Source organism: Oncorhynchus masou, chromosome 6 (assembly GCF_036934945.1).
Source record: "Oncorhynchus masou masou isolate Uvic2021 chromosome 6, UVic_Omas_1.1, whole genome shotgun sequence".
NCBI classification, from domain to species: Eukaryota; Metazoa; Chordata; class Actinopteri; order Salmoniformes; family Salmonidae; genus Oncorhynchus; species Oncorhynchus masou.
In genome coordinates, this window is record NC_088217.1 from 16,973,738 (window position 1) to 16,990,429 (window position 16,692).

At 41.2% G+C, this 16,692-nt stretch overlaps 1 protein-coding gene across 2 annotated transcripts; it reads right to left on the bottom strand.

Moving 5' to 3' along the window:
* Window positions 1–1,225: 1,225 nt before the first annotated feature.
* On the bottom strand, window positions 1,226–6,899 carry LOC135541429 (keratin, type II cytoskeletal 8-like). 2 transcript variants are annotated; one of them, XM_064967678.1, is made up of 9 exons: window positions 6,362–6,899; window positions 4,373–4,581; window positions 4,171–4,231; window positions 3,995–4,090; window positions 3,657–3,821; window positions 3,375–3,500; window positions 2,970–3,190; window positions 2,802–2,851; window positions 1,226–2,603 (listed from the first exon to the last, which is right to left on the bottom strand). In XM_064967678.1, exons 1-9 carry the CDS (start codon window positions 6,728–6,730, stop codon window positions 2,482–2,484), a joined length of 1,419 nt encoding a protein of 472 aa, XP_064823750.1. In that variant the 5' UTR covers window positions 6,731–6,899; the 3' UTR covers window positions 1,226–2,481. The 2 variants fall into 2 exon arrangements, with proteins under 2 accessions (XP_064823750.1, XP_064823749.1); XM_064967677.1 differs by having other exon boundaries at window positions 2,796–2,851.
* Window positions 6,900–16,692: the final 9,793 nt, after the last annotated feature.

Sequence of the window (16,692 nt, forward strand, 5' to 3'; positions counted from 1 at the left end):
TCATACGTTTAAGATTACCTACTCATTCAATGGTTTTTCTTTATTTTTTATATTTTCTACATTGTAGAACAATAGTGAAGACATCCAAACTATGAAATGACACATATGGAATCATGTAGTAACCAAAAAAGTATAAAACAAATCAAAAAATATATTTTATATTTGAGATTCTCCAAATAACCACCCTTTACCTTGATGACAGCTTTGCATACTCTTGGCATTCTCTCAACCATCTTAATGAGATAGTCACCTGGAATGCATTACAATTAATTAATCCTCATTGCATTTCAGCCAATCAGTTGTGCTGTGACAAGGTAGGGGAGGTAGCCCTATTTGGTAAAAGACCACATCCATACAATCCCTGTGCAGTAGACACTGCATGTGTATGAACCCACCTCTGAAATGTCCCCCTATTCAGTGTATGGTGGCCTACTTTCTACCAGTCATATGAGACTCTGGGGAAGACATTGTGCGGCATAAAGGGAGTAGGTTGATATTGTCTATCTGATTATGTTTATTTAATGCAATGAAGTTAGACTGTCTTGAGTAGGACGGGAAGTCGAAAATAGTTTGATCAAACGCAATTGTCGAGTCCGAAATGAGTGAAATAAAACATTGGGACTTTGGATGTTGTCTTTAATTATTTGTTTAATTGACTGTTGTGTCCATTCATAAGATAATCACCAATCACTAACTGGGTTTTTGAGTAATCTATCTGTCTATCTGTCTAAGAATTGTTTTAAGATGGTCATACCATGGATCATTTAGCTATGTCATCATAGGGCCCCTGTAGGTATCCCTCCAAAATACTTAATAAAAAATAATATATATATATATATTATATTTGACCTTTACTACTACAGCCCATAGAAAGGCATTGAATAACACATTTATCATGAGAAGAACATTTTTCAGGATGTTTCATGGTCTGACACACATTTCTGTAGCTAGGCCACCTTCCCCTGCAGATTCGGAAGGTCAACATAGGCGAATGCGGTGGATTAGGACGCAACCCATGCGGGTTAAGCAGAGTTAAGAAGCGCGGTTTATGCGGTTCATGTTTCGGACTACGAATGACTCGACCTTTGCCTCTCCCGAGCCCGTTGGGGTGTTGCAGCGTTGAGACAAGATAAAAATTAGGGAAAATGAACAAATATTATGTTACTAAGAATGATGCATGGGTGTGTCAATCGACTCTTATTTATATTATAAATAAAAAGTAACATCAGTTTCATGGAGTTTAATTATCTGAAATTCCAGACTGCTCAACATTGAAGTTTGATCAAAGAAGGCACAGCTAGATGTTGCCAGAGAGGCATGTGAAGTACACAAAATTCAGAAAAAAGGCAAACATTTCACACACTAGAGACAGTGATTTAAGATCTCAAATTAATTAATTTAGTTATTTTTGGTGTTAAGTCAATTGTCACAAATTATGTAGATTGTTGAGAAGACTTTTAGAAATAAATCTGGTGGCAACATTATTTCCTTCTAATGGTAACAAAAGCAAAACCAAGCATAGAAAAAACTATTAACAGGAACCTTCTCTAAAATGTAAACCTCTGACAAACAAGTATATCCTTTTGAGTTATGTGACTGAAGATTGACTACTGTTCCTTCTACTTCAGTACACTATGAAAGAGACATGTCATGTGTTCGCAAAAAAAGGCCTATTTTTGTTATGACAACACTACAGGAGGTTGGTGGCACCTTAACTGGGAAGGACGGACTCATAGTAATGTAATGGTATAGAACTCAAACACATGGTTTCCATGTGATAGCATTAAATTCACTCCATTCCAGCCATTATTATGAGCTGTTCTCCCCTCAGCAGCATCCTGTGTCACATCATCACTTTCATAGCATACATAAATCACCTGAAAGGAATATGAAGGCATCACTTGTTCATAGCACCACATAGTGTCAATGGTTTTCTCCATTCAGCTGCCAAATCAGCAAGTGCCCAAAGTTCATTGATTATGACACTGCCATCTATGAGTATGAAGCTAGAGCAATATGCCCAACAACCACTGATACATGTAGATGCAAGCTACAAGCTGACAAAGGTACAGAGTGGATCCTTAGCTGGCTTTCTTTAAGGTTGGTTTATGTTTTCACACATTTTCTTTTTCTTTTTCCATTTATATTCCTTAAACATCAGTGCAGAAAGATAAAAATGTTGGCCTTGTGAGGAACTGGCACTTGTACATTATTGGTTACCTGTGAATTATGGTGAATAATACAGGGGAGAACAGGTATTGTTCCTGAAATAACAGTGATACGTTCATTGTTTTCCAGTGAATCTACCAAGGCAGTGTAATTCAACTTGCCTATTCTTCTTTTTTTTGTCTTGGGAAGGATTGAAAAATAAACGTAAATACAGGTCATCAATCCAACTGTAAATCAGCTGTGTAGGTCTAAGAGTACTGCGTAGCACCGTGGATTGGTATGGGTCTGGTTTGGGTGGAGAGTTGACAGTCTCTAGAAACGCCTGCTGGAGCTGGTGGATGTCATGGACTTGGTGATTGTGGCACCACCGCCGCTGCCGTAGCTGCTGCTGCCGCCGCCATAGCCGAATCTACCTGAGCCTGCGCTGGAGTAGTCTGGGTACAGAGAGACAGTGGGATCAGTTTAATCTGCTGTAAAGCTAGAGGATATTCTGGTGTCAATGATGCATGTCAAACTCGGTGTGTATTAGTCAGAATATCAGAAAAGGTTCTAAAGCTGAAGTGTGAAGAGCAGGCCTATGTCTTATATGGTGACACAATGAGAAATTATATCAAAAATGGTATTACTGCCACCAGAGCTCTGCTGCACATGGATTGTTGCAGATGCACCACCCGAGGATATTCTGTGAATAGATAAGAGCAATGTTAGCGAACTTTGGATAGAACGTTGCTAAGTAACATTGCTAACATGCTAAGCTAAGAGATTAACATCTCAACTATCTAGCTTCCACTTTCACTCACCTGCTCTCCTCTCCCTCCAGCAGCTTCCTGTAAGTGGCAATCTCAATGTCCAGGGCCAGCTTGACATTCATCAGCTCCTGGTACTCGCGCACCTGGCGGGCCATGTCCTGCTTGGCTCTCTGGAGAGCATCCTCCAAGTCCCTGATTCGGAGCTTGGCGTCCTTCACTGCCAGCTCACCGCGTTCCTCTGCCTCAGCGATCTGAGCCTCAAGGTTGGCCCGCTGTGGTAAGAGAACATTTCGCATTAGCATTAGCCTTTGCTGTTTGCAAACCTCTCATTCAAAATACATGTATATAATTGTGGCTAATGGTAATACGCTAGTGCTATGAACCATCTTCCTTGGACATCAGGCATTTATGGTCAATCCACTAAAAGGAGGTTCTGAAATGAGATTGCACCCTCACCTGACCCTTGACGGACTCAATCTCGTTCTGGAGACGAGCGATCATGCGGTTCAGCTCGGCGATCTCAGTCTTGGTTGAGCGGAGGTCTTCACCATACTGTCCAGCAGAGCTCTGCATCTCTTCATACTGATTAAATATGGGAGGAAACATAAGAGAATGAAAAGGAGGGCGGTGAAGATTGATGAAGTGCTCACAGCAATGTTGCTTATTTTGCATGAACGTGTTCTGGTAAACTATGTTAATATATTTTGATCTTGCAATTGAAAGCTGGTCTTGGCTTACCTTCTGCTTGTACCAGGTCTCGGCCTCTGCTCTGCTGCGGTTGGCGATGTCCTCGTACTGGGCGCGCACTTCAGCAACAATGGAGTCCATGTCCAGGTTACGGCTGTTGTCCATCTCTACCACCACAGAGGTGTCCTTGATCTGGCCCTGCAGCTCACGCAGCTCCTGAAGAACCAAGAGAGGATGAAGAGAAACCTTTAGATTTCATCCGGCATCTAATTCACTGACTAACACTCATGCTATCATGATGTAGTGTTGAACCTCTCCAAGATTCTGATATTGAAGATCTACAGTATGTGTTGTATGGTAAATGTGAAAAGTTCATGAATGGTTCGTACCGCCTCGTAGACGGCCCTGAGGAAGTTGATCTCATCCTGTAGAGCGTCAACCTTGGCCTCCAGCTCCACCTTGTTCATGTAAGCACCGTCAACATCCTGGAGAAGGAGAGAGAGGAGTTAATGGATGATGTAATAACTGTGACATGAGTTATGGAGAGATATGTTATCTCACACACCTTCTTCAGCAGGACAAACTCGTTCTCTAATGAGGCGCGCTTGTTGATTTCATCTTCATACCTGGTGAAAAAACGAAGGGAAATATATCATGCAAAGTCATCGGTCTGGTTGCTAGTTACACTGAGGTTAAACAAACTATTGCTTATACTAATATGGCCAGTTGTCTACTTTTCATGCACATCCGACATATAGACAACTTACTTGTTCTTGAAGTCCTCAACCAGACCCTGCATGTTCTTCAGCTCCCCCTCCAGCTTCATCTTCTCATTGCCCAGGCCGTCCAGCTGTCTGCGCAGGTTGGAGATGTAGGCCTCGAACATGGCGTCGATGTTGGAGCGGGTGGTGGTCTGGTCCTGCAGGAGGCTCCACTTGGTCTCCAGCATCTTGTTCTGCTGCTCCAAGAAACGCACCTGCAGGGACAAAAGGGAAATGGTCAGTGCCATTGACTGAAACTTGTGAATGAATGAATGAATGAAGGAAGGAAGGAAGGAAGGAAGGAAGGAAGGAAGGAAGGAAGGAAGGAAGGAAGGAAGGAAGGAAGGAAGGAAGGAAGGAAGGAAGGAAGGAAGGAAGGAAGGAAGGAAAGCATGAACAAACAAATTCATGAATGGGTGGATGAATGAATGAATGTGCATGAACCTGCATGGACAACAGGGAAATGGTCAGTGAGTGAGTGAATAAGTGGATGAATGTGGTTATTAATGAATGATGGTGTGTGATGGATGGATCCATGAATAAGGCTTCATAGACTCTACATTACGATTTAATTGTCAGTCTTTTTCCTGGGTAGACTTCTGTAGATGTTTTAAAAGGAAGTGGAAAGAATGGTGCTCCAAGGGTGTGGCAAAAACATAACTTCTCCTAGGTCAACCTTGTAGCAGACTTGCAGTAAAAGCCACATCTGTACCTGCATAGATAGCATCACAGGTTTGTGTTTGAACAGCCACACCCTGTCCAAGACTTTGTTGATATAAGTGATGATGACATATGGTAATCTAGGGGTAAACACAGAGTCTGAGAAGCCAACATCCTGGGAGGTCAAATTAATCTTAATCCCATCGATAATCTGCCCTAAAATGTGTAGCTCTCATTGTTCACCCTCAAAACAAAACAGGGCCAGTGAGAGAGTGTTTATTGGCATGCCAAAGCATATCCAAACTTTCCCTGACAAGGAGTGGCTCACTGTGTGTGTATGTGGGATTAACCCTAACTCACTGTGGGTGTTTTACCTATCTCTCATAGCTATGAGTCATCTCTTTTGCTCTGTTTCACTCTGAAGGCCACGCATTCATTCCAGACTTTTAAAAAAACCAAAGAGTTTGGACTATGTGGGCACTCTGTCCACACAACCACACCCTGCAGGCATGCGATGGTTGAGTCAGAGGGAGAGATGGGTCTCCACCCTTGTTTAGATAGCAGCCAAAGAGGCCGTTAAAGTCACAGGACCTGACAAGGCTTCAGGCTATCTTTATTGTATTATTGTTTACTCCTGGGTGGGGTCCTTTGACATCTTTTGTGAAAGCTCAACACAAATGGGCATAATCAGAAACAGCCTCTGCACAGTATATACCCTTTTCTAATCCCAAAGGTCATAATTAATTGACAGATTCAGCAGTATAGATAAGATTTACAGCTCCCTTGTCTTACTATCTATTTCTTATGTCAGAGTGTAAATTGTGGGAGATATGACATATGTGACATAAGGGCTGTCAGCAGAAACATAAACATGCCTGCATTTGGAGAGCAGCTTTACTCAGCTCTATACAGGCAATAAATGCTATGCTGTTATATTAACAAGCTAATATGTGAGGTGAAAGCCAACGCTAACTTGTATTTGTCATCTTTCTGGTTTACTCTCTTGATTGTGATCATTGCACGTCAATACAAACTTCAAGTATTTCATGGTGGTGGTCAATGTCAATTATCTATTTAGTTACATGACAACAGTCTCACATGGAAGCCTGCAGATAGTATAGCTGGAAGGGAGAAGCACCATGATAGCAATCTGAACACAGGGTTCAGAATGTTTAATTTCAGTGCATGATGAAGTCAAAAGAACAGTGTACATGCACTTATTTTGCGCACTTCAGTATAGACAGTAAAATTGTGTGCAGTTGATATTGATGTGAATGCTTAGCATTTGAAGTACAGGCAAGGTGAAGACGCACAGGTTAACAGAAAGGAACTGACCTTATCGATGAAGGAGGCAAAGCGGTTGTTGAGGGTCTTGATCTGCTCCTTCTCATGGGTGCGGACAACCTGGATGTTGGGGTCGATCGCCAGGTTCAGTGGTGCCAGCAGGCTCTGGTTGCTTGTGACAGCTGTGATGGTGGCGCCATGGAATCCGCCACCCATACCACCACCAAAGCCAGCGCCGAGACCACCACCATAGCCACCTGCGCTGCTGCTGCTGCTGAAGCCATTGCCTCCGCCCATACCCATGCCACCACCGAACCCGGCGCCAGAATGGCGGACAGACCCGCTGCTCATTCGGGTGGATCCGGGAGCAGTCAAGGACTGGCTGGTGAAACTCTTGCGAATGGTGGTGCCGCCGCCCATGCTGCTGCCGCCGCTTCTGTAGCTTGTCCCTGAAGCTCATGGTTGCAACTTTAGGGTAGTGTTGACTCTGCTTTACAAGCCTGAATTCTCAAAAGAGAGAGCAACGGAATAAGGACAAGGAGGCTTCAAAAAGGAGAGTCAAGTTCCTCAAGTGACGATCTGGCTGACACCTCGCTGGTTTTATCCTGCTCTAGAGTCAAGGGGAGGAGCATTCACCTGAAACAGGGTGACCCACTTTTACCTTCACTCTCACAGTCTTTCCGTCTCACTGCCCACTCCTCCTCCTTCTCCCTTGATTCCCTGAGGCTGTGGCTGGCAGGAGTGGCCCATCCTGTCAGACTGGTTGTTACTGTAATTTAATTATGCCAATGTGCTTTCATCAATTGAAAGCACTTAATCTATTTTATGAGAATTTCTAAGATTTCTTGTTTGCATAAAATAGACGCAGACCAGTCTTTCTATAATAGGCAATAGAATTTATTCTCGGAGCGCGCTCCCACTTAATCACGTGCAGCAGTTTATATACAGATCATGACGTCATTTCATTGCTTTAAAAGAATCCCCTCCTCTCGACCGGGACAAAGTGAGGTGAAAAGTTCATTCTAACTTACTAACACACTCCCAGATAACTCCCAGACCCCTCAACATTATCGATCACTACTGAACTGACAGTTTTAATTGTAAGTCGCTCTGGATAAGAGCGTCTGCCAAATGACTTAAATGTAAATGTAAACAGAAAAACTAGGAATGCACTCACTGCCTTATCTAAACACCCCAGAGCTAAGTTTCTGTACGGTCAAACATAGGCTAACGACCTTATCTGTTTTCACAGTCCACAACCCATTCATTCTATTCCTACAATTCTATTCCTACAATTCATACCTTCATTAAACACTAAAAGGAAACTTCAATGATATCCTTGGAATAAGACAAACCAATACACATATGTACACACGATTAATGCTCGTGACTGTTTTAACCTACATCAGAATCATAACACTTCTTATCAGGATTATCGTTACAATCGTCATTTCAAAACAGTCCATACATTGAATTATGAATAACCTAAATCTCCTAAACATCAAATATTGTCTCGTCTAACATAGGCTCCTCATAATTAAAAGGTCCGGATTCCTCCACTGGACCCGGGGTCCGGTATTCATCATTCCACTGGTCAGAGCTTAGAATGGGTCCATATTTCACCATCTGAAGCATCATTGATTTCTCCAGAGTCCTGGAAATGAGAACTTTCACGCACGGAATCAAAACACATCCGCACAAAACTAACACAGTCACACAGGTGAAGGTAGCGCATAACACAGTAATCATAACATTTTTCCATCTTCCCAGTTAGTCAGAGAAGTATCCACCCCTGAGTTCACTGCCAACTCTTGAGCTAGGGTGTGTAAACCAGCCACGGCCTTGGTCACCGATCCATCCGGAGCTGTATTATTTGGGATGAATGTACAGCACATTGACCCAAATAGCACGCAAATCCCACCCTTTTCTGCCAATAACATATCTAGCGTGATTCTATTCTGCCAAGCCATTAGGCTGGTTGCTTCGGTCTGTTCTGCTAATCCTTTTATTGCATCTAGTACAATTGATGAAGCGCTGTTTATTATAATAGATATAATTGATCCAATCCACATTCTTATTGAGAGTGGACCACCAAAAAAAAAATACTTGACTCTAATCCTGCCCAGATCTGATTTCTAGCCTTGAACTCGTCTGGCATCCCTCGTGGAACCCCAATGTAGTCAATATAAACTCTCTCATCTCATCAAAAGATCCAGACGGAATACTTCGTTTCTCCCGTGTAGCCAACTTCATGTCATGGTGTCAAATGAGTGTGAAAGGCATTCCCAAATGTACTAGTGCACATATCCCTGTCCAATTAGCAGGTAAAAATCGGCCATAACATCATTCCCCAACACAACCACCAGATATCAGCCCTGGGCATCCTTATCATACTGAAATTCTCAGAACTCAACCAGTCTGCCAGTTTACTCATCACCCCATCAGTAGTTATATTCTCAGTCACATTGCAGGTACTGACTTTCCCTACATATTTCCATAAGTACTATACCGGGTCAGACAGTAATAATCTCCTCTTGCCACTGTGAAAGGAGGAAGCCTAGCTTTCAGAGGAACATGTGGATATAAATAGTGCAAATCCACACAACTGTTATTATCTGGCTTTCCTGCTTTCATGAATAGCTTTACTATACAGGCCATTACCTTAGGTGAATTAATTCCATTTAATGGAAAAGGGATGGTTGTCAATTGAGGTTTTGCAGTTGCACAAGCATAGCATTCGTCTTCAGCTACTGATCTGGCCGTATATTGAATCCACTCTAACCAGAGGTTGGAATCTCTAAACCCAGTCTCCAACTCTATCACCTCTTTAAAGTCTTTTGTCTCAACTATTTGCACTGGTCCTTGGCCCTGGATGATTACACTAGGAATAACAGTTGTGTTAGGGAGACTGATTAAACTCGGCTGCCCATAGCATCCTTCCCAGCTTTTACCTCTGTCACCTGAAATGGTACCATAGTATCTGATAAAGACTAATCAAAACCAACAGACCATAATCCAAGATCCTGGATCTTTACAGTTTTAATGGTGATTTGTACCTTTATACAATACCACCCCTGTTTACGTCAAACAGCTCAAAACTCCCACCTTTACTAAACTCCATCTGTTCCCATATTGAGTGTGTGTGTTGACATAGCCACCCTTCTCAGTGTGAGCTATGACCTGATTCCATGAATCACAAGGTGATTTGCACAAATACCTTCCCCAGTGAACCATTGTTCTAGACTGCCAAGGTGTGAAAGACCCCAATTGGTCTATATAGAACTCAACTGAGATATCCTTCCCCAACTCCACTCTCACTACCTTACTATTCAGTTTCAGTGACCTTTTAAAATGCTTTGGTAAAATCGAATTTCCCTCCTCTATCATATGAGTCCATTTACCCTTTTTGGCCTCCTCGGGGGGTTCATGGTGTATCAGGAATATGGCTCCCACAACCATACAGCTCAGGATGGCCAGCCCACATATAAAGCCCCACCCTCTCCTAGAGAACACATCACCAGCAAGAGGCCAAAACACACCTCCACTTCTATGAACGCTCATAGCGGGGAAAGGTCGGGTATAAGGGAAGTCTTCAGTAGGATTGTAACCCCCGTATCCTGTTGATTACGGTTCTGCTCCTACCCCTATGATTGTTCGCCAGTGTCAGTGTGTCCTACCCTCTTACAATGGGTGATGTGCACCCAGGTTGCTCTTTCAGCTATCCTCACCACGAAGGCAGTCACCAGGAGTACTTGGTATGGCCCCTCCCACCGTGGCTGCTTCCAGTTTTTTCTCTTTAGTGATTTGACCCAAACCCAGTCTCCTGGTTGAATCTGGTGTGCCACCTCCTTCTGTAGTTCTCCTGTTGGGCATAAAACCTTTTATGCCTTTGTATGGTTAATGAACAACCTTTTCATGTGATCAACCATACTGCTTTCCACTTCTATATCTGCTCATTCCAATCGTCCTAATTGGGGCATCCTATAGGGTCTGCCAAAAACCTTCTCAAATGGAAACAATCCCTCCCTATCAGGGGTTATCCCAATAGTCATCAACACTATAGGCAAGCATTTTACCCAGTTCAACCCAGTACTTCTGTGTGTTTTTCTTAATCTATTTTTTACAGATCTATTCATGCGTTCAATAAGGCCCGAGCTCTGCGGATGATAAGAACAATGTTTCTTCATGTTTATATTCAATTTCTGTCCTATATTATCAATTACTTGATTAGAAAAATGGGAACCATTGTCGCTATAGATAGTTTCTGGCAGTCCAAATCTCGGGATAATCTCCTGACATAATGCTCTAGCCACTGTTTCTGCATCTGCTGAGGATGTAGGAAACGCCTCTCTCTATCCATTTGGTGTATTTATCAATAATTGTTAAACACCACTTCTTATTTTCATTTTTAGTTAATTGAATGAAGTCCATTTCCAACTGTTGGAATGGGTACCTAGCTGCAGGGTATTCACCCTGTGGTGCCCTTACTAAATGAAGTCCATTTCCAACTGTTGGAATGGGTACTTAGCTGCAGGGTATGCACCCTGTGGTGCCCTTACTTTACCTTGGTGATTACTCTGTGCGCATATAGCACAACGTGAACAAAAGTTTTTTAAATAGTTAGTTATTCCATATGCTTCAAAGTGTTGTCTAACTAAACCTATCATACCCCCTGTTGATACATGGCTTTGCCCATGTAACAATATAGCAGCATATTTAAAATAGTGACTGAGGTAAAATAGGTAGTTCCCCTTTGTGCCAGATTCCTCCTTTATCAACGGCTCCCATTTTGACCCATCTAGCAATTTCTTTAATGGGGGCTCTAAGCTGACTTTCCTTTAGTATCTCTGTGTCAATATTAACTTCCTCCTTTAAGTGTGTCTCTGTATGTGTGCATAGTGTTTGTCTAGAGTTACCCTGCCTTCTCACCAAGCCTAATTTATTATTTTGGTATGTCTTTTGAATTAATGGTTATCCTATTTGTACAGAACGAACGTCCCATCTAACAATACATACTACATCCCTTCTTAACACCCTTCTGGCTTGCAAAACCAGGAATTATTAAGTTTTAGTTTAGGTAGTGCACCTTACCACGAGTCATTTCAGACTCGTTTCCTTCCTTCCTATCGATTTTGGTTACACACAAAGTAGAAACCCATTGTATTTGTTCAAAATATTCAAGCAACTATCATTGATTAAATCCAAACTCCTTTAGCACATTCAATCAAAAATATCTTAAATAATTCCTCCCAAATTCGAGAATAAAGACTATTTACCTTCGTCCTGTAGACTGGGAAAAGCAATGCCGGTTCGATTCTAATCTATTTTATGAGATTTTTGAGAATTTCTAAGATTTCTTGTTTGCATAAAATAGACTCAGACCAGTCTTTCAATAATAGGTAATAGAATTTATTATCGGAGCGCAATCCCACTTAATCACGTGCAGCAGTTTATATACAGATCATGACGTCATTTAATTGCTTTAACAGAATCCCCTCTCGACCGGGACAAAGTGAGGTGAAAAGTTCATTCTAACTTACTAACACACTCCCAGATAACTTTTGACCCCTCAACATTATCTAAACACCCCAGAGCTAAGTTTCTGTAGGGACCTTATCTGTTTTCACAGTCCACAACCCATTCGTTCTATTCCTAGTTGGAATGGTGTTCATCAACTTTTATTACTCTTTGTCCGTGTCACATAATCCCTTCTTATGAACTCATATTGTTAATCAGATATAATAAAACAGAGTATAAGATTACTTAGTTACAATTCTATTTAAAATGGGGATATTGTTTATTCATTTATCCATAATAAATCCAACACTGGTAGGCAAGGATTGAGTGGATGTATGCCCTGACACACCCTGCTTCTGGTCAAAGGGGAGAGAGAGAGTTGTGCGGGGGATTGGAGAGATGAGAAGAGAGTAGACGAGGAGTTGGGGTCAATTGCCTTTTACAAGAGGTCTCTTCGAGAATGAGTGTGCTCTTGCTTTCTGTCACAGAGCTATGAGAAAGTGAATGAAGTACAATGCAGTACAAACTTGGAGATACTTTATTGTAGTGTCACTATGTGTGGGAGACATTTTTATGTGTTTACAGAACTTTTAAAAAACATAGCTTATCAGAAAAGGCAAGCCTATTGTATAGACACAATACACACACACACACACACACACACACACACACACACACACACACATACACACACACACACACACACAGGTACAACAGGGGGAGTTAGAGGGGCTTGAACAAAATTATTTTCTTAGTGCATATGCAAATAATAAAGTGTAAACATGTCTACAGGGTGGTCAAGTTCCCAATCCTAGAGTACAGTCTTACACATAAATGAACAATGTATATTACTATTTTTGGCAGTAGTATACTCATTTACTCTGACTGATTTTACCAACTTCAGTTCACAACACCTTGTTTAGAATTGCATAGACATTTGAGTTGATGCCTTTTTAACCTATATTATTGACATTTCATTAGAAAGAAAGAAAGAAAGATCAAGTCACGCAAAAACATCTGACTGGGTGTGGTTTGCTGTTTCTGTGTGGCGATCCTGTGATTACAGCCAGTCAGAGCTGTGCTCTGGTGACTGGGACTTTCTAGCCCAGTGACACACATAGGTGAGAGGGTGTGAGTTTGGGTAGGCCAAGGCAGGGATGGTCTTGGCCTTCCAAATCTACGTTCTCTTTAATTTGATCTTTTATGCCGCAATTGAAAATACCTAAACAATGGGACACCCAAGCCAAAACACATATTAGATATATCATACAATCAAATCAAATCTGTAATAGAATGTGCACCTTTTTTGTCATAAGGGTGACATGTAAACAACCTGGCTCCAGCTGTGCTAATATCTAATTCTAATAATCCAAACAATAACAGTAAGCCTAGCACACACACAAACAGAAAAGTATGCGTAATCTAGTCTGGGACATGGAGTCAGTGTGTGTTTAAATGAGTTGATTATGTGAGCTGGTGTCCATGTACAGTACTAAAGGCATGCATGTTGGTGTATCTAACAAGCACAATGTGTAACTCAATGCTGCCCTTACCCCTCCCTGGTATGTACAAACTTCATGGCCCAGCTGTTGACACACAGAGCGTGCATGGAGTGATACAAACGTCTCGGTCTGTCTGTTTCTCTGACAGTCAATCACCCCAAGCATTTCCTGACCTTTTCTGAATGTTGGTGTTTAGCTTCAGTGCATAACAGTTATGGTGCCGTAATACCATCCTGAGCAGATTCAAATGTACCCTAGGTTAAAATGCCCAAGGTTAAAAGTGGGTGTGCAGTCCATTATCCCATCAGAAGGGTTAGTAATGTGACAGTAACAGGTGTATCAATCGGATGTTGTAGCATTACATTACAAAAATGAAGTGGATTTGGCCTGCTGGTACCATGACGAAACCAGCATGTTTTAGTAGTAACGTTTTGACGTGTATCGACTTCTGTGTCATAGCGGTCTCCAGTTATTGGAATATTGGATTTCCGGATATTTCCGCATCAGGTAATCGTGGCAACTTTTGCAATTTAATGCAATAACAGAACAAGAGATACCACACTAATAAATAATCAACAATAAATCATTGACAATCAAGACCCTTGGCTTCAATGATCGAAATAAAAAAGTATCTATCTGCATGCAATGAAATTGGGAGCATCTTTAAGGACCAAATTCTGCCATCCTATCACATTGATTGGGCATATTTTACTTTCTGAATAATTGGTTGCTCTTTCATCATTATTTGGAATAGAAAGCTGTTCTATGTGTATGCTGCTTCCCATATTAAGATAGTACATTGTAAAACTACCCCTAATTTAATCCCTGTTGCTTTAGTATTTTAAGACAAAATAGGCAAATAAATCTCCACCCTGAAAACAAACTCATTATTGATTTCTCGTCACATCAACACCATGTACCAGTCAAAAGTTTGGACACACCTACTCATTCAAGGGTTTTCCTTTATTTTTTTACTATTTCCTACATTGTAGAATAATAGTGAAGACATCAAAACTATGAAATAACACATATGGAATCATGTAGTAACCAAACAAAGTGTTGAACAAATGAAAATGTATTTTATATTTGAGATTCTTCAAAGTAGCCACTCTTTCCCTTGATGACAGCTTGCACACTCTTGGCATTCTCTCAACCAGCTTCATTAGGTAGTCACCTGGAATGCATTTCAATTAACAGGTGTGCCTTGTTAAAAGTGAATTTGTGGAATTAATGCGTTTGAGCCAATCAGTTGTGTTGTGACAAGGTATAGGTGGTATACAGAAGATAGCCCTATTTGGTACAATACCAAGTCCAATATGGCAAGATCAGCTCAAATAAGCAAAGAGAAACAGTCCATTACTTTAAGACATGAAGGTCAGTCAATACGGAAAATGTCAAGAACTTTGAAAGTTTCTTCCAGTCAGTCGCAAAAAAGCATCAAGTGTTATGATGAAACTGTCTCTCATGAGGACCGCCACAGTAATGGAAGACCCAGAGTTACCTCTGCTGCAAAGGATAAGTTCATTAGCGTTAACTGCACTTCAGATTGCAGTCCAAATAAATGGTTTCATAGAGTTCAAGTAACAGACATCTCAACATCAACTGTTCATAGGAGACTGTGTGAATCAGGCCTTCTTGGTCGAATTGCTGCAAATAAACCACTACTAAAGGACACCAATAATAAGTAGACTTGCTTTGAATTTACCTGTGAAGTCAGGCAAGGTACGTAGTTGCAGTGTATACATGTTAGTGTGCCTTCTGGACATGCGTTTTTACACCTGCATAGGTATGACTGTGTGCGTCTGTCAATGTCTAATTGTCCTTGCAGGTGTAGCAGGCTGGTGTTCCCATAAGATGTATAGCATGTGATTTATGTAGATACAGTTGAAGTTCACATACACTTAGGTTGGAGTCGTTAACTTGTTTTTCTTGCATGACACAAGTAATTTTTCCAACAAATGTTTACAGACAGAACAACAGCAAAGAACCTTGCGAAGATGGAGGAAACAGGTACAAAAGTAATTATATCCACAGTATGGAGGAAAGGAAGGACTAGCTCTGCATTGATTGGGAAACTATTTGTTGATCTGCCTGTCAATCAAATGCTAGAAAAAAAGGTTATGTTTGATCTAGGTAGGAATAATTATTAGATTGAAAGCAGTTTCAGGAAAAGTCAATTTTCCACCAAAGTCGACTTGTCATCCAGAAGGCCAAAACCACCCCAGCCACATCAGTTACTGAACAGCTGATGACGAAGATGATGCCTTACCATGCAACAAACATTTCCATTTTTTTCGGGAATGTTCATGTCCTTGAAAAGGCAGCAAGATCCTTCCAGGACTTTGAATGGATGGGCATGCAAGTAGTATCTCCTAAATTATGATTGATTATTTAAATAATATTATTCCATCTAAAAGTAATATCAAATATAGATGATTAATGATTCTTGAAATATTATTCCCTCTAAAGTAAGTTTTTCATTATATAATTTGCTTAGCCAACTAATGGTGTTCATTTCTCAGCCTGGACAGGATGATTGGCATTAAGATTGGGAAAACACACACCAACAGGAAGCAGTCGAGGTGTTGGCTATGTGGTGAAGGTTGAAAGACAGATGAGGGAGAACTTCAGATCACACAAGTTTGTTAGTCTGCTGTGTCCATCGACCGCGCTGTCATAGAGAAGATCTTGTATGCCCAATATGCAAAAAAGGGGAAGTCATTGTGCAATACTGGAGTACCCGTGGAGAAGGTAGATGCTACCCACAAGTGCCATCAAAAGTGGGGCATCAAAGGTATTATTTAACACACTCTGAATAATGTTGTGATTTTAATCATTCTCAGATCAATATGATCCATAAATATATTTTTTATATGAGCTAGCTGACTGGCACACAAAGCCTGTGGCATTTGTTAGTGTTGGGGCCAAGCTAAGAGTAAATACTACCTTACATCACAATCCACTGCATGGCCCATCATCTGGAGCTGGCCTTCAGACACAGTAAAAAGGCAACTGACTCCACCAAAGCCTGGACACTACTTAGTGGGCTACAGTAGCTTCAGAAAGTATTCTTAACCATATTGCACATTTTGTTGTGTAACAGCCTGAATTCAAAATTGATTACATAGTTTTTTCCCACCCATCTACACACAATACCCCATAATGACAAATTGAAAAATATTTATTGATATACAGAAATATCTTAAATACATAAATATTCACACCCCTGAGTCAATACTTTGTCGACGCACCGTTGGCAGTGATTACAGCTTGGAGTCTTTCTGGGTAAGTCTCCAAGAGCTTTCCACACCTGGATTGTGCAACATTTGCCCATTATTCTTTTCAAAATTCATCAAGCTCTGC

Excerpts from the sequence above, each read along its gene's own strand:
- LOC135541429 (XM_064967677.1), bottom strand. The coding sequence starts at position 6,730 with ATGGGCGGCGGCACCACCATTCGCAAGAGTTTCACCAGCCAGTCCTTG. Across the intron at positions 2,852-2,969 it reads CTGGAGGGAGAGGAGAGCAG|AATATCCTCGGGTGGTGCAT; the intron begins GTGAGTGAAAGT and ends ATCTATTCACAG. Across the intron at positions 2,604-2,795 it reads GCAGCAGAGCTCTGGTGGCA|ACTACTCCAGCGCAGGCTCA; the intron begins GTAATACCATTT and ends CTCTGTACCCAG.